The 22,004-nt window shown below is 36.0% G+C and overlaps 1 protein-coding gene across 1 annotated transcript in view; it reads left to right on the top strand.

Moving 5' to 3' along the window:
• Positions 1-8,120: 8,120 nt before the first annotated feature.
• The window catches only part of LOC131155793 (uncharacterized), an 85,283-nt gene continuing 71,399 nt past the window's right edge, over positions 8,121-22,004 (top strand). The window contains exons 1-9 of the mRNA XM_058109204.1: positions 8,121-8,404; positions 8,504-8,677; positions 9,320-9,415; positions 9,545-9,614; positions 13,194-13,327; positions 17,451-17,591; positions 17,672-17,829; positions 21,511-21,679; positions 21,789-21,887. Of these exons, the coding sequence (XP_057965187.1) occupies positions 8,297-8,404; positions 8,504-8,677; positions 9,320-9,415; positions 9,545-9,614; positions 13,194-13,327; positions 17,451-17,591; positions 17,672-17,829; positions 21,511-21,679; positions 21,789-21,887 (1,149 nt within the window). The 5' untranslated portion in view covers positions 8,121-8,296. The remainder of the gene's footprint in view (positions 8,405-8,503; positions 8,678-9,319; positions 9,416-9,544; positions 9,615-13,193; positions 13,328-17,450; positions 17,592-17,671; positions 17,830-21,510; positions 21,680-21,788; positions 21,888-22,004) is intronic.

Raw genomic sequence — 22,004 nt, 5'->3', positions numbered from 1 at the left:
TTCTCTCTCTCTCTCTCTCCTACGGTCTCTCCTCCATCTCTCTTTGATTTTAGCCCCATCGTTCGCCGGATCGATGATTTGAGGCCACCACAACGCTCCTGGTGGAGTTCTCTTCAAGTCTGCTAGGGTGGATCGTTGGTGGGATCGAGTCGAATTTCTCCCCAGAATAAGGGTAAGGTCTTTTATTCAAAATTAGGTTTTCCAGTAGTTGTAGGAAATGAAGTAGACAAAGAAATAATGATGTTTTTTTCTGATGAATGTTGTTTTCAGTGAGTTGAGTGGGAAACCTCGCAGGCGTAGGACATATATTCAGTAGGGGCTTTCCAGTAGTTAGGTAAGGAAAATATGCTATGCTAGGAAACCCTTTTACAATTTCAGTACAAACTATATGTTTTTATCAAATTATTATTCAGAATATATATATATATATATATATATATATATATCTACAGTTTTCAGAACCTGATAATATTAATATTTATTTGTGTGGCTTGAGTTGATTACAGAACAATACTATATTTATAGAATTTGTGAATACCATGTTTATAGTTATTAACAGAAATACCATGATATTTGCATGTTCATAGAATGACGAATTTTTTAGTGTACAGTATACTCTAAAATATGCATTTTTAGTAATTTCAGAATAACATGTTTATCAGTACCATAACACCCTAATATACACATATTCAAACAGCAGTTCAGTTATACAAAAACTAAATTTTCAGTCAGTTTATTTAGAATTTCAGATAAATTCTATAGGGTTATGGTTATTTTAGAAACCACAGTAAAAACAATATATTATAGATATCAGTTACCTATATAGTATCAGACCCTGATGGATCAGACAGTAGAGCACGGTATGGTAGCTACATATATTCAGTTCAGATTGCAACCACTTTACTTAGACAGTAAGTGATATGAGGTCGATCATTCCCACGTCGGGACAAGCTCTCCATCAGATATGGATTGAGGGGGGCCGATCAGACTGTCGAAGTTCAATTGACTTACCCTAGTCGGCTAGGCAGGATGGGTCCCGCCTTCGGGTCGCACAACCTGTCATGAGGGGTTAAATCATGACATACAACCATCCAGGGAAATTTTCTCAAATATTATAAGTATAAGTAGACTTCCAGAAATAGTAGTAGTATTTTGAAAAGTAAATTTATATAGTTTTAATATATGTTATTTATACCAGCATTTACAATTTTAGTTATCCATGATATTATTTTTAAATCAGATTATTAATACAGAAATATAACTCAGTAGCCACACACTAGTAATAGCATGTTTCGTCTTATTGAGCGTTGGCTCATCCCAGTGTTGAATTGCTTTTCAAGTGAACCAGCAAGGCGAGCGGAGTGGGCTCGATTGTAGAAGGGCTATTGTACTGCCCTTTTTGAGAGTGAGTATTTTTGGGTGACATGTTTTTGTAAACCCTTGGTATTAGTAAGGGTAGTTTCGAGAGAATAGTGAGGATTGTATATCGTGGGTTGATTTGACACTCTGGTATTGTATTATGTGTGGATTTATTTTATATGATTGGCCTTCTGCTGTTTTGGTTAATGATTGAATTTAAAATTAGGGAAAAAGATTTTATTTTAGCAGGTCGTTTCATATAAAGATTTTGGAAAGTCCACATAGCCTACTAATTCTAGTTCCAGTGTTCATAATTTCATTATTGTTCCAGCACCAGTACAGTTGCCCACAGACAATGAAGATTTGCAAGATGAAATTTCGAAAATAGAAGAGGAAGTAGATACTAAGGGTGTTGAGCAAGGGGAGCAACAATCCCCTCCGCCAAAAGCTACATAACCAAAAGTAGTTCTTGAGCGGGGGGGGGGGGGGAGTAACAATCCCCTTTACCAGAAGCTGCAGAACCAGAAATAGCTCCACTAGTTGAAGAGCCTCAGCCAAGACGATCTTAGAGAATTTGCATAGTGATTCCATCAAAGAAATATCCATAGTTTGAGTATATTCTCCTTACTAATGAGGGAGAGCCTGAGAGTTTTCAAGAAACTCAAAATCATCTAGAAATGGTTGTAGACTATGCATAAAGAGATGAGCTCTTTACAAAAGAACTAGACATATAAATTGGTAATACTTCCTAAAGGAAATAAAGTACTAAGAAATAAATGGGTGTACAAGTTGAAAAAAGATGGCAATGGAAAGATCATTAAAAATAAAGCTCGGTTGGTCGTCAAAGGTTTTCAGCAAAAGAAAGGTATCGACTTTGATGAGATTTTCTCACAAATGGTGAAGATGACTTCAATACAAGTGATACTCAGATTGACAGCACGTTTGAACTTAGAGCTTGAATAGTTGGATATTAAGGCAACCTTTCTCCATAAAGATGTACAGGAAGAAATCTACATAGAACAACATGAAGGTTTTGAAGTTTCAGGGAAGGAGCATATGGTTTGCAAGTTGGAAAATAGTCTATATGGCCTCAAGCAAGCCCCGAGATAGTGGTATAAAAAGTTTGACTCATTCATGGCGGGTCATGATTACAAGAGAACTGTAGCGGATCAATGCATCTACATTCAAAAATTCTTTTATGGTAATTTCATTATATTGACGCTTTATGTTGATGACATGTTGATTGTTGGACAGGATGCAGATATGATTTCCAAACTAAAGTAAGAATTGTCCAAGTTATTTGACATGAAGGACCTAGGCAATGACGCACCGATTTTTGTACCAATTTTTTTTTGTTTTTACAATAATAAATATTCACACATCATCAACAATATTCACAAATCGATCACATCAACAACCCGATTACCACCCATATGACCCGACCCGCATTGGGTATCGGGTAAATAGTCATTTCATTTATATAACCTAACAGCGAAAGACGGTATATACATAACAACCAAAATACAGTACTTAGAGTATCAACATACATATACACACACACACACACATTACCATCCCATACTAAAAAACAACTCAACTTTAGGGGAATTACACCTCCCCTAGTCTAAAACTCACCCTGTGTGTGATACCCCATGGATGAAAAGACTTAAAAAGGATTAGATGTTACTACCCATATCAACAAGGTGCACCTTTCTTTTCGGGAGCTTTCTTATAAGAACTCCATAGTTAAGTGTGCTTGGCTTGGAGAAATCTTGGGATGGGTGACCACCTGGGAAGTTTTCTCAAGAAGTGTGTGAGTGAGGACAAAACACTCTGAAAAGGACACGTGTTGGTTTGTGGGGTCAGTCATTAGTCTAATAAAACTCACCCTCTGTTGTCTGATCCAAGTGGAGGAGGAGAGACGCAGTGCTCCCTGGCAGACCCAAGTTGGGGCGTTATAAATGGTATCAGAGCCAACACCTAGCCGGAAGTGTGATGAGATTCACATCGCCTGGGTTTGGAAATGTGGGTTTGCACCGAGGACGTTGCGTTCTATAAGTGGGGAAGAATGTGATATCCCATGGATGAAAAGACTTAAAAAGGATTAGATGTTACTACCCATATCAACATGGTGCACCTTTCTTTTTGGGAGCTTTCCCGTAAGAACTCCATAGTTAAGCATGCTTGGCTTTGAGCAATCTTGGGATACCTGGGAAATTTTCTCAAGAAGTGTGTGAGTGAGGACAAAACACACTAAAAAAGACACGTGTTGGTTTGTGGGGCCAGTCATTAGTCTGATAAGGCTCGCCCACTGTTGTTTGGTTCAGGTGGAGAAGGAGAGACGCAGTGCTCCCTGGCAGACTTAGGTTGGGGCGTTACACTATGTGTCAGGGTCTTAGCTCCCTATGGTCTCGGAGCTTTATCACCTGGCCAATCCCTGTTCCCTAAAAAATTTAGATAATTTGGGTGAGACACATCTCAGTAAGAAGAAATAAATTATTTACAGTGTGTGGTCATATGAGTTCAGTTATAACACACTTTACTTTTCAAATCAACATTTCATCTGAGAAAAATATACTGATAAACATATTCTCATAATCATATAGATATACATCACAATCTTTTATAAGCTTTAAAACCACTTCTCAAATTCAATCATTTCTAACACATATTTACCTGTGAAGTTCCTGAGAATATGAAAGACTACCCGCCCATACAGGTAACTTCCCTTTACCCTAACACGTTATGCAGTCAAGTATGGTCACATCTAATACCTATCAGGGCACTCACCTTACTCAGTAAGTCCTCAGGTGGAGAGTTTCACTTCCCTTCAATTATTTATATTATTAACTCACTCAGATCCATTTCTCAATTTTATCATTCTTTATTTCTCATTTTTCATTATTTATTTCACTTCTCATTTTAGCCCATTTCTATCATTCTTTCACTTTCAGTTTCCATTTCACTATCCAACTTATGAGTATCCTTGGTATCTAGTACCAACATCGCGTTTGTAACCCTTGGCTACCATGAGGATCTTTCTTTCCACGCCATGCTTCCCCCCATGGTCAAGGTTGTGTGGCCCGAAGGTTGGATCTAACCGCGGTTGGCCGACCCGGTTAGATCAAAATTTCATATCATATATTTCGCATCTCTAGTATGATTGGCCGGCCTATAGCCCTGATCCGGACTCAGGGGGTACAACAACTCTACTAGACAACTCAATCGACTGTCACGCTGCACGCTCCAAGAGTCCATGTGGTTGCACTACACCACTAGCAACGGTACCATGTTCAATATCTCAACCCATCATTAGGGTTTCCACGACCATCCATCAGGGTTCACTACCACATACCCATAATCATTATGTGATATTGGCATTTCATCAATCATATTTCAATTATCCCTTTGCAGCAGTTGCAATTTGCAACGTTCACATTTTCCCAATATTCACTGTCAGTATACCCAATTCCATAATTACATTTCAACTCAATATTCATAATGCCATATTTACATTTCAGTATACCCATTTCAATATTCATGTTTCAACTATTCATATTTTAGCATTTACATTACAATATTCATATTTCTCATTTTCACATTTCTGTATTTATGTTGCAGAATTCTCAATACAATTTTCACATTTCCAATATTCACAATTTCAGAATCCTCATCTCAATATACACATTTCAATCTCAAATTAATATATATATATATATATATATATATATATATATATATAACCCATTTCGTAAATTTCCACACTTTTCAATAATACAAATCATATTCTCATATTTTCCCATTTATTATAGACAATATTTCTATAATCATATTTCATATTCCAAAATATCACAATTTAATATTATTCAAATGCCACACAATTTATCTGATATTTATATCATAATAATTTCCAGACAAAATACCATATGCTCATTTTCACATATCAATTGAAACAGTAGTTCTAAAAATACTACTATAATTTATTCCCTTTACCTGACTTACTGAGAGTCTCGTTAAAATCCAAATCGTACGCACTTGGCGCCCGAAACTCAAATCCTGCAATTCGCATTTTCCCCATATTAATTAACTCATTTCCCAAAAATAATACCCATATATCCTTCCCTATGCTCCACATACTCTTAAGTTAACATTTAAACTAATATTTAACACCCTCACTTGATTTTTTGAATTATGTCTGTGGGGTCTCGAAATTACACCTGCGATGCTCACCCGGGCCCTAAATTTCAAAAATCCTACTTCAATCTCAGATGCTCAATATTCTAGCATTTCTAAATCAACACTAATTAAATAAAAATTTGCCCCTTAATAACCCCCTAATCCCAAATTTGGGGTTATGCCTACGGCGACCCCACGAGAAATCTGCTCTACTAGACTTATAGAGAATTATCCTTAGATTCTCGTGGTGATGTCCGATCATTAATTGGGCTTAAAATTTACAAGAAATTGAGGTAAAAGGGGAAATTTAGCTTTTACTCTAGGAGTTACGCATATGTCACTCTCACAACCAATCCGCTCTAGTAGAAATGACAGCAGCGGAAAATAGAGTCTAGCGGCATCTTCTGATTTTTGATCGGGCGAGTAACCATCAAGAAAATGAGGAGAGAGGGAGAGAGAATGAGGATGAGCAGCAGAGGAATTAGGGGGCTCCTGCGCAGCCTCTCTGAATTTTCAAACTAATTTTAAAGCTTCTTTAGATTTATATATAATAATAATAATAATAATAATAATAATAATAATAATAATAATAATAATAATAATAAATTTAATTAATATTAATAATAATATATTTTATTAATAAAAATAAAAATAAAAATAAATTTTAATTTTTGTATAAATTTAATTAATTAATTAATTAATTTATTTATTTATTTTTAAAATTTAATTTAATTTAATTTAATTTTTTTTTGAATCACCCTATTAATCTTGTATAACAATTTTTGAGGTTATTACATAGGCCCAACTCAACAAATATCATGCATGGAAATTGTTCGTGACAGCAAAGCCAATAAATTGTGGTTATCATAGGAAAATTATGTTGAACAGGTGTTTGAAAAGTTCCACATGAAGAATGCAAAGTCAATCACTATTCTATTGGCAAATCACTTCAATTTGAGTAAAAGATCATGTCCTTCTTCGAGGAAAGAAGTGGAAAAAGTGGAATCAACTCCATAGTTGTCAGTAGTTGGTAGTCTGATGTATGCAATGGTTTGCACAAGGCCAGATATTTCTCACTCGGTAGGTGTTGTGAGCAGGTTTATTTCAAATTTAGGCAAAGACCATTGGGAAGCAGTTAATTGGATTTTTTGGGTACTTGAAGTATACATCAAAGATGTGCTTGTGTTTTAGAGGAGCTGAACCAGTCTTTGAAGGATATACTGATTTCGATATGACAGGTGATATTGATAGTAGGAAATCTATATCAGAATTTATTTTCACTTTTGTAGGGGGATCAGTCTTATGGCAATCCAAGTTGCAAAAGTGTGTTACTTTATCTACAATAGAAGTAGAGTACATTGTCGCAATAGAAGCTAGTAAAGAAATGTTGTGGCTGAAGCGGTTTATCTAAGAAGTGAGTGTCATACAAAAAGAGTACAAAGTATATTGTGATAGTTAGAGTGCTTTGGACTTGAGTAAGAATTCAATGTATCATTCCCGAATGAAGCATATCGACATTCACTATTATTGGACATGTGAAGTGATGAAACAACAACTGTTAAAACTAGTGAAGATTCACATAGAGAAGAACCCCGCAGACATGTTGGCAAAAGCAGTCACTCATGAGAAGTTTGAGTTACGCAGAGATATAGTCAAGATGGATACTAATTTAAGAATGGTTGTATGCATTCTCTTCTAATGGGTATGGAGGGGGAGAATTGATAGGTACAAACCCTAATTAAAGCAGGAATTAAGGTGAGAATTATTTAGGTGACAATTGAATTTCCATTACTCACTGTGGGTAGTTCTCCACAAAATCAGGAGAAAAATTTAAATGTGATTGTGATAGTTTTCTTGAGTGTTTAATCATCTTCTTTGTATAAATATATGTGTGTTGTAAATGAAAATATCATAAAAAAATATCAGAGTTGAGAGAAATGAGTTGGAAGTCAGAGAGAGCTATGAGTGTTAAGAGAGTTTTGAGTGAAAATTTTATCTCCTCCTCCTCCTCCCTTATATTTTTAAGAAAATACATACTTAGCTATCTCTTCCATCGACATAGGCTGAAATTAGTAGAACCATGTATATTTTAGTGTAATTGTGCGTGTGTTTTTTATCCATGTTTTTGTCCAAGTTTCAGCAAAAATAGTAGAAATATTTGTGATTGATTTTTTTTTTTGAAATTTATATATATTTAATTTTAATTATATTTAAATTCATATGTTAATTTTATTTTAATTTAAAAGTGTATAAAATAAATGGTTTAATTTAAAAGAAATATTTTTGAATATTAAAATCTTGGACAAAAAAGATCACCAAAATAATTGAAAATCATGAAATCTAGTTTTTTATTTTTTATAGTAAAAGTAAAAAATGGGCAACAAAAAAAAAAACGTTTTTATTAACAATAAAATAGAAAATTAACAACATTTACCAAAAGTTTCATAATTGATTTTTTCAGTGCTGCGAAACCAAAATAGAAAACCGGAACGACACTAAACTCACGGACGAAAACGTTTCGAAACGGCCTATGGACGTTTCTGGAAAAACCCCCTTAAAACCCCAGCGGCGCACGTTTTCTCCTTGCGCTTGGCCGTGGGTTTGAGATCGGACTAAGCTCAGCTTCAACTTCGAAGAACAACAAAAAGCGCGGGATCAAATCAAATGCGGCCTCCATTTCCATAGCTTCAACCTTCCCTGCTAGGGTTTCGATTCTACCAGATCCTCTCCTCGACCGAGCCTCTTCACAGCTCCTCCTCCAATGGTGACCGCTGCCTCCGTCGACTCCTCTCTGTGGTGGGACTCCTTCGTTCTTCTCATAACCGACCTCGAAAATGCTTCTCTCTCCTCTGACCTCCCACCGCATCTGGTATGCCCACTCTGCTTCTCTCTCGCTCTCTGGAAATTGGAATTGCACATTGTTCTTTCTTGGGAATTGAAGTATAATTAAGCACTTAATTGTGTTTAGGTTAAGAAGTTGAACGACAATCGCGTCTGGTTCGTGGACCTCGTGTCCCTCTTCAAGCCGCCGAATCAGAAATCTAGGGACGCTTTGAATTTGCAGCAAGTTAATGTTGGCTCGCATCAGTTGAAGATACGGTCTCAATTGAAGGATGCTGCTCTTCAAATTAGTTCCCGTTTGGTACTTCTTTTGAACGTTGGTTTTATGCTGCATTATCACAAAGACAATGCAGAGTTAAATGCTCAGTTGGTTACTCAATTATTTAAAATTTTTCTGATTCCACGTTTTGTTAAATCGAGAGTTTGATGCATTATCACTGGATTTCAAAGTGATTAATATAGAACATTTTGAAAATTTCAGTGACCAGCTCAGACTTTGTACATCTGGTCTTAAGTAGATTTGGTGCTTTCTTTTCCTTTTGTTATTGCGGAAATTTTTCTGTCCTATGTGAAGGAAATGCTCTGTGAATATCATTGGCATTCAGTTTGTCTGAAAAATTCAGGGCCTTATTGGGTTCAGCATTTAAGTTTGTCAAAAAAATCAGCAATGCAAGCACGGTACTTGTTTTAGGCAAATGATTTCTGTAAATCATCAGATGGATATTGTACGATCGCAATACTGATATCCCTTAAGATAATGATGGCCCCATTTAAGATAATGATGTCCATATGTACGATTCAATGCAAACAAAAATAGCTATTTTCTTTTTATGGGCTGCCCAAGCATGCTTGTGAAACACACCCCTTAGTCAACTATTCCTCTTTTGTTAAAAGAAAGAAGGAAAAAAGCAGTAATGCTCATGATTTCTCAAATTCCTTTCAGTGTTTAGATGAGGTACAATCATACATACTTGTTGACAGATTTGTGGATCAGAACAATGTTGATGCTGATTTTTCAGTACAGGAATTTCTTCATGCGGTAAGTAGTTTGTGTAAAGTTCAGTTGGATTGGACATCATTTATAAACTGAGGCATTTATCTGCTGCTAGAAACCCCCTATCTGACCCCCTTTTTCTCCTGTTTTATTTTTGTTTTTCTTCTTGTGAAGATATTGATTCAGTACTACATTGATCGGCAATGCTTGCTGAAATGCACCAGGCAGATTCTTATGCATGCTTGTGAGTCCATTTTCACTATGAGTTTTTATAATTTCTTGTTATTCTGTCTGTTTGTCTGTCTCTCTGTTTCACACACATACACACATACGCCGTGCGCCCTCCTATTTATATTCCAGACTCCAAGGCAAGTTCTCCCTATCTTCCCGGGGAAAAGGCTGGGGAGCCCCTGTTTTATTCCAGAAGAAGCAGGAGCCTTGTGTATTGATTATTAGGTACTCAACAAGGCAACTAACCATCAAGAACAAGTATCCACTTGATTGCAGACTTCTTCACCCTAATCAATAAGTGCGAGATACTTCTCAAAGTTTGATCTACAGTCGGGCTACGACCAAGTGCATGTTGCGGAAGGGAGACGAGCCAAAGTTAGAATAATGCTGCTCTCCAATCCATTTGAAGGTTGGACAGCGACTACCCCCCAAACAACCCAAACTAGTGATCCCAAAACGAAGCAAAAACATGAATCTGTCCCACAACAAAAAAGGATATGTTGTAAGTGCCATTTTTTTCATCAATGATATTTCATTGGAAGACCACCAAGGGGTGCTGCTCATGTACAAACAAGAAAAAGAGAGATGGAAAAAAAGATGGATCAACATCGTAATTGTGTATCCAAGGCATAAAAAATTAAATGTGTTTCCAGCATGCACTGCATGCTGAACCAGCTTGAAAGAGTAGTAAACCATCCATCCTTGAGGATGATGGGAGGGGTAGATGTTCCTTCAAAAGCTCTAGTATTTCTCTGGCCTTTGCCCTATCTCTATTTGTAGAAATACCCTTCCCAGCCTATATTTGCTTCCCCAAAGATTCAGCAGCGACCCACTGCTGTCCTGAAAGAGCAGCAGCCATATTCCAAAAAAATTTAGTCCATTCAGTTAAAAAAATTCTGGTCCATGGGCAGTGGAGCAATAAGTGGTCCAGAGTCTCAGCATCTTCTTTGAAAAGAAATCATCTACTGAGTACTGACCAAGGTGAAACCCTTTCAAAATTATTGTATTCCTGTCAACCCAAAGGTTCATAGAATGATAAAAACTGCACTACTCCATAAAGCTCTTCCTTTCTACACTTTTTAAAACCCCAACATCTCACTTGAAAGAACTTGCCACAACCCAAGGCACCACCCATGCTTCACCGAAACAAGAAAAAAGCGCATGCTAGACAATTAGCCACTTGGCAATGAAGAAAAAGGCGTGCAATTAGTTTCATTAAACTCAAGGCACATCATGCACATATTGAGACTTAGGGCCTTATGGGGTCTTCTAACTTGTAACAAATCATGTTATTGATCTTGTTGAGAACTATAGTCCAAAATTCTGAATCTTAAAAGGAATGGTCGTATAATATGGCTATACGGAGAATGATTGGGGGAAGGAGTTTCTGAGAGGTGAAGGAAAAAATGATTTAGAAGAAAAAGAGGTTGAAGAATACACCACCGAAACTCTCTCATCACCCCTATTGAAGTGAACAAAATGATTTAGAACATTAAGCAAGGTAATGAGCTTGTCAATCTCTTTGTCATTGAGATTTCTTAAAAAAATGGAAATTCCGAGAAGTAGAAACCCTCTCAAAAGAAGTGAAAGAGCTGATTGGTGCATCAGGAAGAGAAGGAAGCATAAAAAGATGAGGCAACAAAAACTCCAATGAAACCTCACCCACCCAAACATCCTCCCTAAACTAAACCTTGTTGTTATTCCCATTATGAAATGTGTGAGAGGAAAGAACAAACAAGCAACTTGGGAAACAATCTTTGAGGGGCTTTCGCACGAGCACCATACACCCTTCCTCTAGTATACCACCCATTTTGATGAATCTCATACTATTTTTAATCATCATGAGCCAAGGGAATTATCTCCTAAAGGGGATGTCTACAACCATTTTCCAACTAGCGAGATGTTTTTATAGACCGCATTATCAAGCTCTAGTCCCCCATTGGGAAGGGAAGCATTAATGAGTGTAATATGAACCCAAGAGATAAGTATGCTCTCTTCCACCCTCCCAACCTCCTATCTTTAGGTTCCAAAAAATCACAGAAGTAGGATTTCCCTAAGAGGGAACCTAAATAGGATTGGCCAATCTAAAGAAACGCTGCTGACCAAAGCCTTAAACTGCTCTAAATTACTATCACCCAAAATTAATGAAGCTCCCACCCCAAATTTCTTGGACACGTTGATTTTTAATTCCTAAATCTTTTTGAGAACTTTCATCAGAATAATTACCTTTAGAAATTTCACAACATATCCTTGAGAAAAAAATGTAGTGTCATTGGCAAATAGAAGATGTAACACTTGGACCCACTACACTGCTAGGATATTGTCCACTTTGGGGCTGTTAAAGCTTGATATACATTGTTGGCCCATAACCTAAGAGCTTAAGCTTTGAGGTAAAGTGGTAATCTAAGATGGCGTTTGAGCTGATTACCCGAGGTCTCGGGTTCGAGTTTTGTTGCCCGCATTTATTATGTGGTTATTGAAAAATTATTATATTCCCTGTAATGGGTTGTATCTATCGTGTGTGTATCTCTCCATGTTGTGTTGGGCCACTCGTGTGGGGGAGTGTTAAAGCTTGATATACATTGTTGGCCCACAACCTAAGAGCTTAAGCTTTTAGGTAAAGTGGTAATCCAGTAGGGGCAAACCTCTCATGGTTATTAAATTTTTTTGTGACAGGTGGAGGCCGCAAACCCATATATAGCTGTGCCCTTCTCCTCTTTGAGCAATGTGCAACCCCTCCCCAACCCAAGAACCTCAATTTTGGGCTGTCTCATGCCCCTATAAGGCAAGGATAGTGGGTACCACCCACCTTATTGGGACATGCCGTCCCTGGTTCGTGTTGTCACCGCACTTCTGGCTGGGATCCAGCTCTGACACCATACTGTAACACCTGGACCCATTGCCATGATATTGTCTACTTTGAGGTTCTTGGGCACCAAATTGAGGTGATGCCTCTACCTCCTCCCTCATAAACCCCCAGAATCTGGGCATGCAAGATCATCCAACTTAAAGCATCAACCACGAGGGTAAACAAAATTAATGTCTTTTGACAACTGGTTCTGTTGCCTGGGGCCCTGAGAACCCCTAAAACACTCACTAGGCTGATAATTAAGAATAACTGACATATTACATGATTCATAGTCCCATATATGTTTCTCTCTCACAATCATTAACTATTCTACTTGTTTCGTGGATAAAGACTTTAAAGAAAAGATAAATTTATATTATTTACAGGGAGATATATGTCCAACTTGAGTCAACATAAGAATTGAAAAGATAAATAAAAGTAGACTGTGGCATGTAATGTAATTCTGCTTAAATGTAATGCACTATGATTTTCATGGATTTCTATCAATATATGTGACAATTGGAACGTCTCTTATTTGCAGATTTTGCTCTTAAACATGAACTATGATATTATTCAAACATGTGATACATAATAAATTAACTAAATTTTATTGTTAATGAAGACAAGTCATAATAAACCTTTAAATTTTTGGATTTCAAATTAAATATTTTGTATATTCTTTTAAATTCTTAACTGATTATATTATTATTTTCTACACTGCTAATGTAAATGCTATTGATGCAGTATATCATGGAATTTGCTCCAAAGAAAACAGTGCTATTAAAGAGGAGGTACTGAGTCTGGTTTCTGATGGATTGGAAGGCAACTTGTTATCTGTTCTCCAGAACCTTCTATCTTCTAGCCATCCTGAGCATATGGTATGTTTAACTGTGGAGAATACTGCTTCCATCAAATTCATGCCCTCTACACTTTATTCCGTAGGATTATTATTGCTGGCAGTTTATGGTTCAACTGTCTGTCTGCAGGTTAGGTAGATTGAATTTTGGGTTAAGGCCAAGCCAGTTCCCAACTCTAGTGGTGGGGGAATTTGATTTTAGTGTGCTTATACAAGTTAGGCTTCTTTGGGGCCAACTTGTTAGGTGGGGTTGATTGGCTTTTTATAGGTTGTAATATAGTTCATTTATTTGTAGATCTTTACTTTGTTTGGGTTTTCAATTTATTTGTGCGTGGCTGTGTGCTCATCCAAGGGAGTGAGATAGTTTTATATTGTTTGTTCACTTGTTAAATGTGCATGGTAGGATGGTTTGCATGATAAACTATTGAAAGCAAACTTGAAACAACTTAATGCACTTATAGATGAAAAAGTAGATAAAAAATTCTTTCAAAGGAATCATCATGCATTGAGGGGGCATTTGTTTCATTTGAATAACATTTGAATAGCGGCTATGTCTGAATCTTAGACATTTGAGCTTTTGGTGGCTGTTCTTAATTTTCCTAAATTGATACGACTGAATCAAACACGGGAACATGTCTGATTTGCTCAGACTGAAAATTTAGAAGTCTCTTTTCCATTTTAATCTTTTATAAAATGAATTAACTCGATCTCTCTCTCACAATCCATACTGCCATTGATTCCGACCATAAGGCACATCCGACAAAAAGCCTTTCCTTGAAACCCTCTCCCCCCCCCCCCCCCCCCCCCCCAAAAAAAATCTGTTGATGCTATCCGCCACCAACCTCTTTCATGTCTTCTATATACTTTCATTTCGTCATTAATTCTATTCATTTATTTAAGATGATTCAATAAATACGTGACAAAAAATATGGCAAAATATTATTTTGATGAAATAAAAAACTTTGATTTATGCAATATTCTCTTAGTTCTATCAAATGATTTTGCTATTTCTGATATTAGATTCCAAATATTTAAAATGATTTAGTGTTGAGATTTAGTGGTTGGTTCAAGTTATAATGCAGAAGTGGCTCACACAATCAGATTTTAGTTCAGTGTTCAGTACTTAACACTTGGTTTTGCCAAATAAACTTAAAAAATATATTGATGCATGGAGAAAGATTCAAAGTATATATGGTTTTGGATTTTTATCTCATAGATTTATGAATTTTAGAGTGCATCAAATGTTCGTTAGTTTATTTTTATGAAAATTCCTTCCTAATTTATTTATTGATTTACTTTTTTGATAGAAATTCCTTCCTAGTTTATAACCAGTTAAAAAATGTTACATATATAACTTTAGATAGATCATGAAGAAAATATCTAGCAACTTAAGCTGAGGTTGGTTTCGGTTCTTTTGACTGAAGCATAACTCTATATATCTATGAACATTACTCCAAGCTCTCTTGTTGGCTGAGTGGGGTTTAGCTTGATTTGTAGTTTCCCACTTCTCCATGTTAAAACTTTGTAGTTGGCAATAATTTTATCTTACCTGAAGATGATATTACGATGCAAACTAAGTACAATAGAAATTTAAAATTGAGATGCTCATGGAAATTGGGAAAAAATCAGAATTAAATAATGGAATTTTATATGATAAGACATAAAAAATAAATTAGAGGACATAAACACTAGTTAAGATTTTGTGCTAAGATTCAAGAAATAAACAACAACCAAGCCTTAAAATCCCACTAGGTGGGTTTGGCTATCTGAATCCTTTTCCACCCTTACGTATGATCTAGGGCAAAATGCGAACATCATCCCAAAATTTGAGTGGTGTCAGATCCTTACTTGCTATCTTGGTCTGAGCAATTCCAAGTTTACCTCCCTCCAACTGCATCTTGCAGCAACAAACTTACCCCTCCAAATATTACGTAAAAACAGTTGTCGAATAACAAATTTGATCCGTAAAGTGGAACATTCCTGTGGCTTATTGATGACTGGTGGACTTTTTTTTAGATGATGTTGAAGCAGAGTGAACATATTTTTAACAGTTTCTGGAAGGAACAGTTCAGCTGTTTACTTTGTTAATATTTGTTTTAGTGGAGCTTACTTATGATGTCATTTTGCCATTGTATGAGTGTAAATATAATTTCTTTGGAGCTATATTTTTTACAAGGCCAAAAATTTCCAAAAAATTGAAATCATTGCTGTTAATTAGATGTCATTGACATGGGGGTCAGTGGATTTTATTTTATTTGATGAGGGACGTCCCTTTCTTTTAGAAAAAACTCTAGGGAGGTTATTGTATTTTGCACTAAAACTTTTTTGTGCACTTGTAGCTAGATTTTGGGAACTATTAAGTGACAAAAGAGTTCTTGTTTGCCACGTTGACCCATGTGGCCCGTCTAGTGGACAACAGTTTGATACAATTTTTTTTTTTTTTTGCTTTAGTCCCCATTATTAGCGATTTTTCATTTCAAGTTCTTTTAGTAGTTACCTTATTTCAAAATGGAATTTGCTGTGTGGGTTATGTATGGGGAAAGTCAACTTTAGTAGATTTTCATGGACTTCTTTCTTGCAATGGCATATTATCACTGTGGGAAAGGAAATGGTAGAAGCAGAATAGAGTTTAAGAGGGGCTATATTACTGTTGTGGAGTTCATAATTGTCATTGCAATTCCCTAGTTTGGGAATTTATATAATGATTTTGTTGCTGTTGTGCAATTTCACTGAGGTTAACTCCTGATTGATGAATGGAAAAAGCCCATTAGCAGCTTTTGTGGGGGACTCCTAGTGATATTTTTATCTAAGTCCTAGGTAGGGGTGAGCATTCGATCGGTTTGGTTAATTCGGTTAGTTTTCAGTTAAAAAATCTCATTAACCGAACCGACCAAAATTCCATATTTAACCGAATTCAAAACCGACCGAACCAAAATATAGATTTTTAATTTATATAAAATATAAATAATAGATATAAAATTTTAATATATATAATATATAAAAAATAAATAAAATTTTAGTATATAATATATAAAATATTTTAATATATAATATATAATTATTTATTATTAATTTATAATATTTGGTTAACCGAATTAACTGAATCCAAAAACTGAACCAAAAACCGAAATTCAAACAAAATGAAAACCGAACCGACTGAATTCACTCGGTTAATTTGTTTAATTTGATTTTAACCAAGTTATGCTCACCCCTAGACCTAGGTACTTTTATCATTCCAGTTAAATTTCTAATGTGCAATTTTAGGGTGTTGTGTTTTTTTCTCAATGTCTCACATCTGTTTCTCATTGCAAATTAATATTGAACAGTGACTTCATGGCATCTATTCTGTGAGAAGGAACTGTAGGGTCCAGAACAGCTTGGTTTCCATTGGTTGAAGTTCTACTTTGGGCATATTATGTCCATGGCTTTGTGATGCCATGTACTAAGATGAATTTTTTTAGCTTGTAGCATTGATGCCTCAGTTGGTCTGTGATCTTTAGTTTTACATATATTAAGTTGGATGTATCGTCGGACTTATGTAACTCTTATGTCCTGTGTGAAATCTTTGTTTGTGAAATTACTGACAATTATTGCTATAATTCTTACTTATTTCTGCCATTTGTGGAGTCTGGATACCACCCTGGCAACTGATCCTGCAGCTTTGTCTCTTTTAGCTGCCTTTCTAAATTGTTACTCTCCCTGTTTTGAAATTTTTTTTGCCTCTTAACTCTAGTCTCTGACTGGGCAACTGGACATACATGGTTATGTTTAAGATAAGGACTGTGCCTGTGTTTGGCACTTGGCATGCGATAGCTGCTATGGTTTCCAGGCGGAGTCTTTAACTGGACAATTGGACGTACATAGTTATGTTTAAGAAAAGGACTGTGCCTGTGTTTGGCACTTTGGCATGCGGTAGTTGCTATGGTTTCCTGGGATAATGGTCATATATTTTCTCATTGTTAGTTGTCCTGCTGTAGGGGACCATGCATAGTTTCCTCTTTAGTTTAAAAACATTTTAGCATGTTTGTTGAGTGAAATTATAGTAGCTGATTTTTTGTTGCATTAAATGTTGTCATTCTTTGGATTCTAATATCTTCTCATTTTATTTTTTATGTTTGTTTTGCGTAATGTGGAATGCTCTCTAGGATGTTGATTTGTTCACTTTGTGGGCGGAGGAGATATTGATAGAAGAAAATTTGGTATTGGACATCCTTTTCCTTGCTTATTATGAGTCATTTTGCAGTTGCAACAGTGAGCAATGGAAAAAATTATGCTCAATTTATAAGGTATATTGTTATGCTCTTCTAGGTATTGGTTTCCTGTTCTCTATTTATCCTAATGCTTGCTTAAGGATGCTCTGCTGCAGGGAATCATATTTGGGTCATTTAACTTTGGAAAGCTGGCAGTATCAACCGAAGCAGTACAGTCAATTTATCATGCCAAAGTTCGATTTTTACTTATCCTTATAGAAACCTTGGACTTGGACAATCTTCTTCAAATGATTCATGATGAAACACCGTTCAGGTCTTGAGCAAATTGCTCCCCCACCCCCCCCCCCCCCTCTTTTTTTGTTTTTTGTTTTTGTGTATGGTTGGAAAGTTCATTTGAGCTGCTGTGGTAATGGAAAATATATGTGAAAGCTCACACAAGCATTTGTGAGGCACACCCTACCTGGAGTTTATGTTAAACCAAGATATAGATTCTCATCACAAAATTGACTTAAATATAAATTTTGGAATGAGTTTTTAATTTATCATGTTTTATGCATTTAGAACTTAATAAGATCCATTGGCACATTATTTTTCATTTAGGATTTCCTACTAGTGCATCATGGTTTATATCTTCTCTCCTGTGCTTGAGGATGAAACATGTGAAAATAAGATGCAGAAGGCTTAATCTCTTAATAAGTCTAATTCAAATAAGACAGCAACACAAAAGTAAGCTCTTCTCTCTAATTTTCTCTCTTCGTTATCTTCCTGTGATTTAAGATTATGTCAGGAACTTCAACTGTCTTTTGACAGTTTCCTTGGTTCTGGTTCTTTCCTTTTTGAGTTTCCAAGAGTCATGGAGTTTATATCTAAAAAATAAACAAGGCGTCCAGGCCCCAGTCTGTGATGTTCCCTCTGAAATGGAATCTGGGGGCTTCCAATGTTTGCAGCTAGGCCTGGGAAAACGGGTCCAGACCTGACAGGTCACCCGTCGGGCGACCCGTTTATTTACCTATATATACACATTTAACCCAATAACCCTAATTTCTTACCCACACCAGCAGTCACCCACAGCCACAGACCCACTGCCCTCTGCGGCTCTGCTCAGCTCCGCCCACCAGCATGCCGTTGCCGCAGTCTGCATGCCGTCGCCGCATATCCTCTCTCCGCATGCCGTCACCTCAGTCCGTCTCCCTCTCACCCCCTTTCAATGCTCTCACTCTCGTCTCCCTCCCTCACTCTCATCTCCCTCAGTGGCTCAGTCCCTCTCACGATCTCACCTTACCCTCAGTCTCCCTCTCCCTCTCCCTCTCACTCTTGGACCTCAATCTGCCTCTCTCGGCTCGGCTCACTCTCAGATGTCAAATCTCCCTCTCCCTTTCTCTCCCTCTCTCTCTCTCTCTGCTCTCTTAGTAGTCAGTCTATTGCATTTTTTTTTTACATTTTATGTTTTTTTTAAAGATTTAATAAATATAATAAGGAGTATTTTTTTTTAAAAATAAATTTAAAAAAATTAAAATGTATAATTATTTTTTAAACGGGCAACCCGTGACCCAACGGGCGGGTTAGGGTTTACATTATCGGGACCCGTTCAACATCGACCCCTTCACGGCTCGATCTGTTTACGATCCGACTTGTTTACAACCCGCCAGAACCCGGCCCGTGATCCCGTTTTGCCACCCCTATTTGCAGCCTTACTCCTTCATGTGAAGAGGCTATTTCCGTGAATTGATTTGTGATGCCCAGGTCACAATTGAGCAACCTTATGGATATGCTAATGCCCATTCAAATGGAGTTCATATATGCACGGGTAGAGTTCAACATTGTAATTTATGATAAATCTAATATGCTGGTAGGCATTTTGGTCTAAATCTGAGCATCTCGGCAGGGCGATCATTGGATGATCTGTTGGGTCTCTAACAATTCCAACATTAACGCTTCCATATTTGTTGCTTGGGTTTTGACTAATGAATGTAGGATTCCAATATTTTGATATGCATGCAGCTATGTATTGAGATGATAGACTTAAAACCTATACAGGTGTAGATACTGTAGGGGCGGACGTAGCCAAGCGGATCAACGCAGTGGATTGTGAATCCATGGCGCAAGCCTTTTGGCTAAAAGCAATTTTTCAGCCAAATGCTAATCCATATTCTTTAAGGAATCACAGGAGTTTCTCCATAATTTTGCCAATATTCAAAGACTCTGCTTGATTTTTTGTTTTGGGTCCTTTACTCAATGTTTGAACATTTTTGTTGGATGCGTAATTGCTAATTTACTAAAATATGAAGATTTGTCCTTCATTTTTTAGCTTCTTCTACTTTATTTATTTATTTATTTGTGGATTCCTCATCCTCTTTGTACGTTCTTCTTAGTAAATTTCTTTGTCTATAGAAAAAAAATTTACTACTGAATGAAATGCCTTTTATCTGTGGCCATAGGTATGGCTGTTAGCGTCAGTCATGGAAAAAAATTCTAATGATGTTATTTTTATGGTGCTAGATAATTTCATTGTATTAAGTCTGTTTTTAATTGGTAAAACATGGTGAAAATATTGGTTCTAAGTGCATCCATTGATCTATTAGTATCAGTTGAGCTCCTTAAAACTTTATTTTATGTGGGGGTTCGTAATTCCTTATGGGTGTTAATGACATTAGTGGTGGTACCTAGCCAGTGTGTGGGTGAGATGCATAGTTTTCAACTCAAGATTTGAATTGTGAATCAAAATTCCACTTTTGGGAGTCTAGAATTGTGAATTGAATTGTAAGATTTGGTACAAATTTCCAAAATCAATTCTTAAAGACATGCATATATTGATATATGAACAGCAAGCAAAATAATAAATACATTTAAATTTTGACAGTTAAAACATCATAATTTTTTAATAAAAAATGAACTTTAATTTTTATGGGAAGGAATCAAGAAAAAATAATAAAAAATTGAACTTTTGGTGTTTATCAATAATTCAAAAAAATTGTTTTATTTATACCCTTTTTTCAAATTAAAAATAAAAAATAAATAGGCTAAAAAATGATATGATTGAAATAACTACTACAAAAGTCAACTTTGGAATATTGATAAAACAACGAAACAGTAGCCAATGAATGTTTGGCCCCTTTTCTCAATGGCTGAACACGATACTCCTGCAAGAGTGAAGAATGGTTTTGTGAGAGCAACATGAGACCTAAAGTTTTATTTTCTCCTTTTTTTTTTTTTTTTAGCACAACACTAACTAGACAAGGAATGAAAGGTAATTGTGCAAAAATAGAAGCAATAAAAAGAAGAAATGCTGTTTTTTTTGGTGTTTTAAACTAGTCGATCTGTTAAGATATGATAAGTCTAGGATCATGTGAATTGATGTATACAGATCGATTCCTTAGACTCACAAGGTGAATTGATAAAATTTGGGGACAATTGAGTTGTTTTTGGATTCTCTAGTGATATTCAAAATGATTTGGAGTGGAATTGACACAAATCGTATGAATCGAATTATGAATCGTAAGATTCTAACAATTATGGTGAGATGGACTCTGGTGTAGCAGTATAGGAATTTTTATTTTCTGAGAAAGCTAAAGAGTGCTGTTGATCAGGCAGCTTTTGTTCTTAGGCATGCTCACTTTCCTGTAGCAAAGCTTTTCAATTTGCTCTAAATACTATAATTTCAGAGGTTTCTTTCAGTATCTTGAGTATATGTTTGAATAAATGTAACAAAAAATGCCACTTGAAGCATTTTTCTCCATGTTCTGACAATTTTTGTGCTCTGAAGCATTGAAGGAAAACTGGTCATCTAGTTCCTTTTTATCTGAATAGTACTGGACTTATGAATGATAGTTTGTTATTTAAAGGGGTTTTGTTGATACAAATTTTTTTATTGAGTTTTATTTTATTTTTGAACTGGTTATGTTTTTATTTTGATGTTTATATATTTTTGAGAATGGATTTCCTTGCCAATAATCCTTTTCACTTGTTAGAATTTTTTTTCCCCACCTATTGGCAGGCAGGGTTCCTTTGTGTTTTCTGTGACTGATGTGCAAGAGATGGATGCTATAATTTCTGGTTTTGATGTGTTTCAAACAAAAGAAGCTGGGCCTTTAATTCTTACATGGGCAGTGTTTCTTTGTTTAATTTCATCACTTCCAGAAAAACAGGAAACTAATCTGCTAATGGTATGTGGCTCTGTAAAATTACCATTTCTTATACTAAATTCTATGCATCTAAAATTACAGGCTGCGCTTGCCACTTTCCCTCTCCTTCATTTGTTGTTTTACTTTTCAGGAGATTGACCATATAGGTTATGTTCGTCAAGCTTTTGAGGCAGCATCATTGAACAATTTTCTTGAGATCCTTCAAAGTGATGTATTGAAGGATTTTGATGTAAGCTGTTCTTAGTTGATAGTTCTGAGTGCATTTAATGCCTGTGATTGTGTGTTGTGAGTTGCAACTATTAAACATTTTGTATCTATTTCATGTGCACAGTCGTTGTTTATCCTT

The sequence above is a fragment of the Malania oleifera genome, chromosome 5, assembly GCF_029873635.1.
Source record: "Malania oleifera isolate guangnan ecotype guangnan chromosome 5, ASM2987363v1, whole genome shotgun sequence".
NCBI classification, from domain to species: Eukaryota; Viridiplantae; Streptophyta; class Magnoliopsida; order Santalales; family Ximeniaceae; genus Malania; species Malania oleifera.
This window is presented reverse-complemented; position numbering and strand designations above follow the sequence as displayed.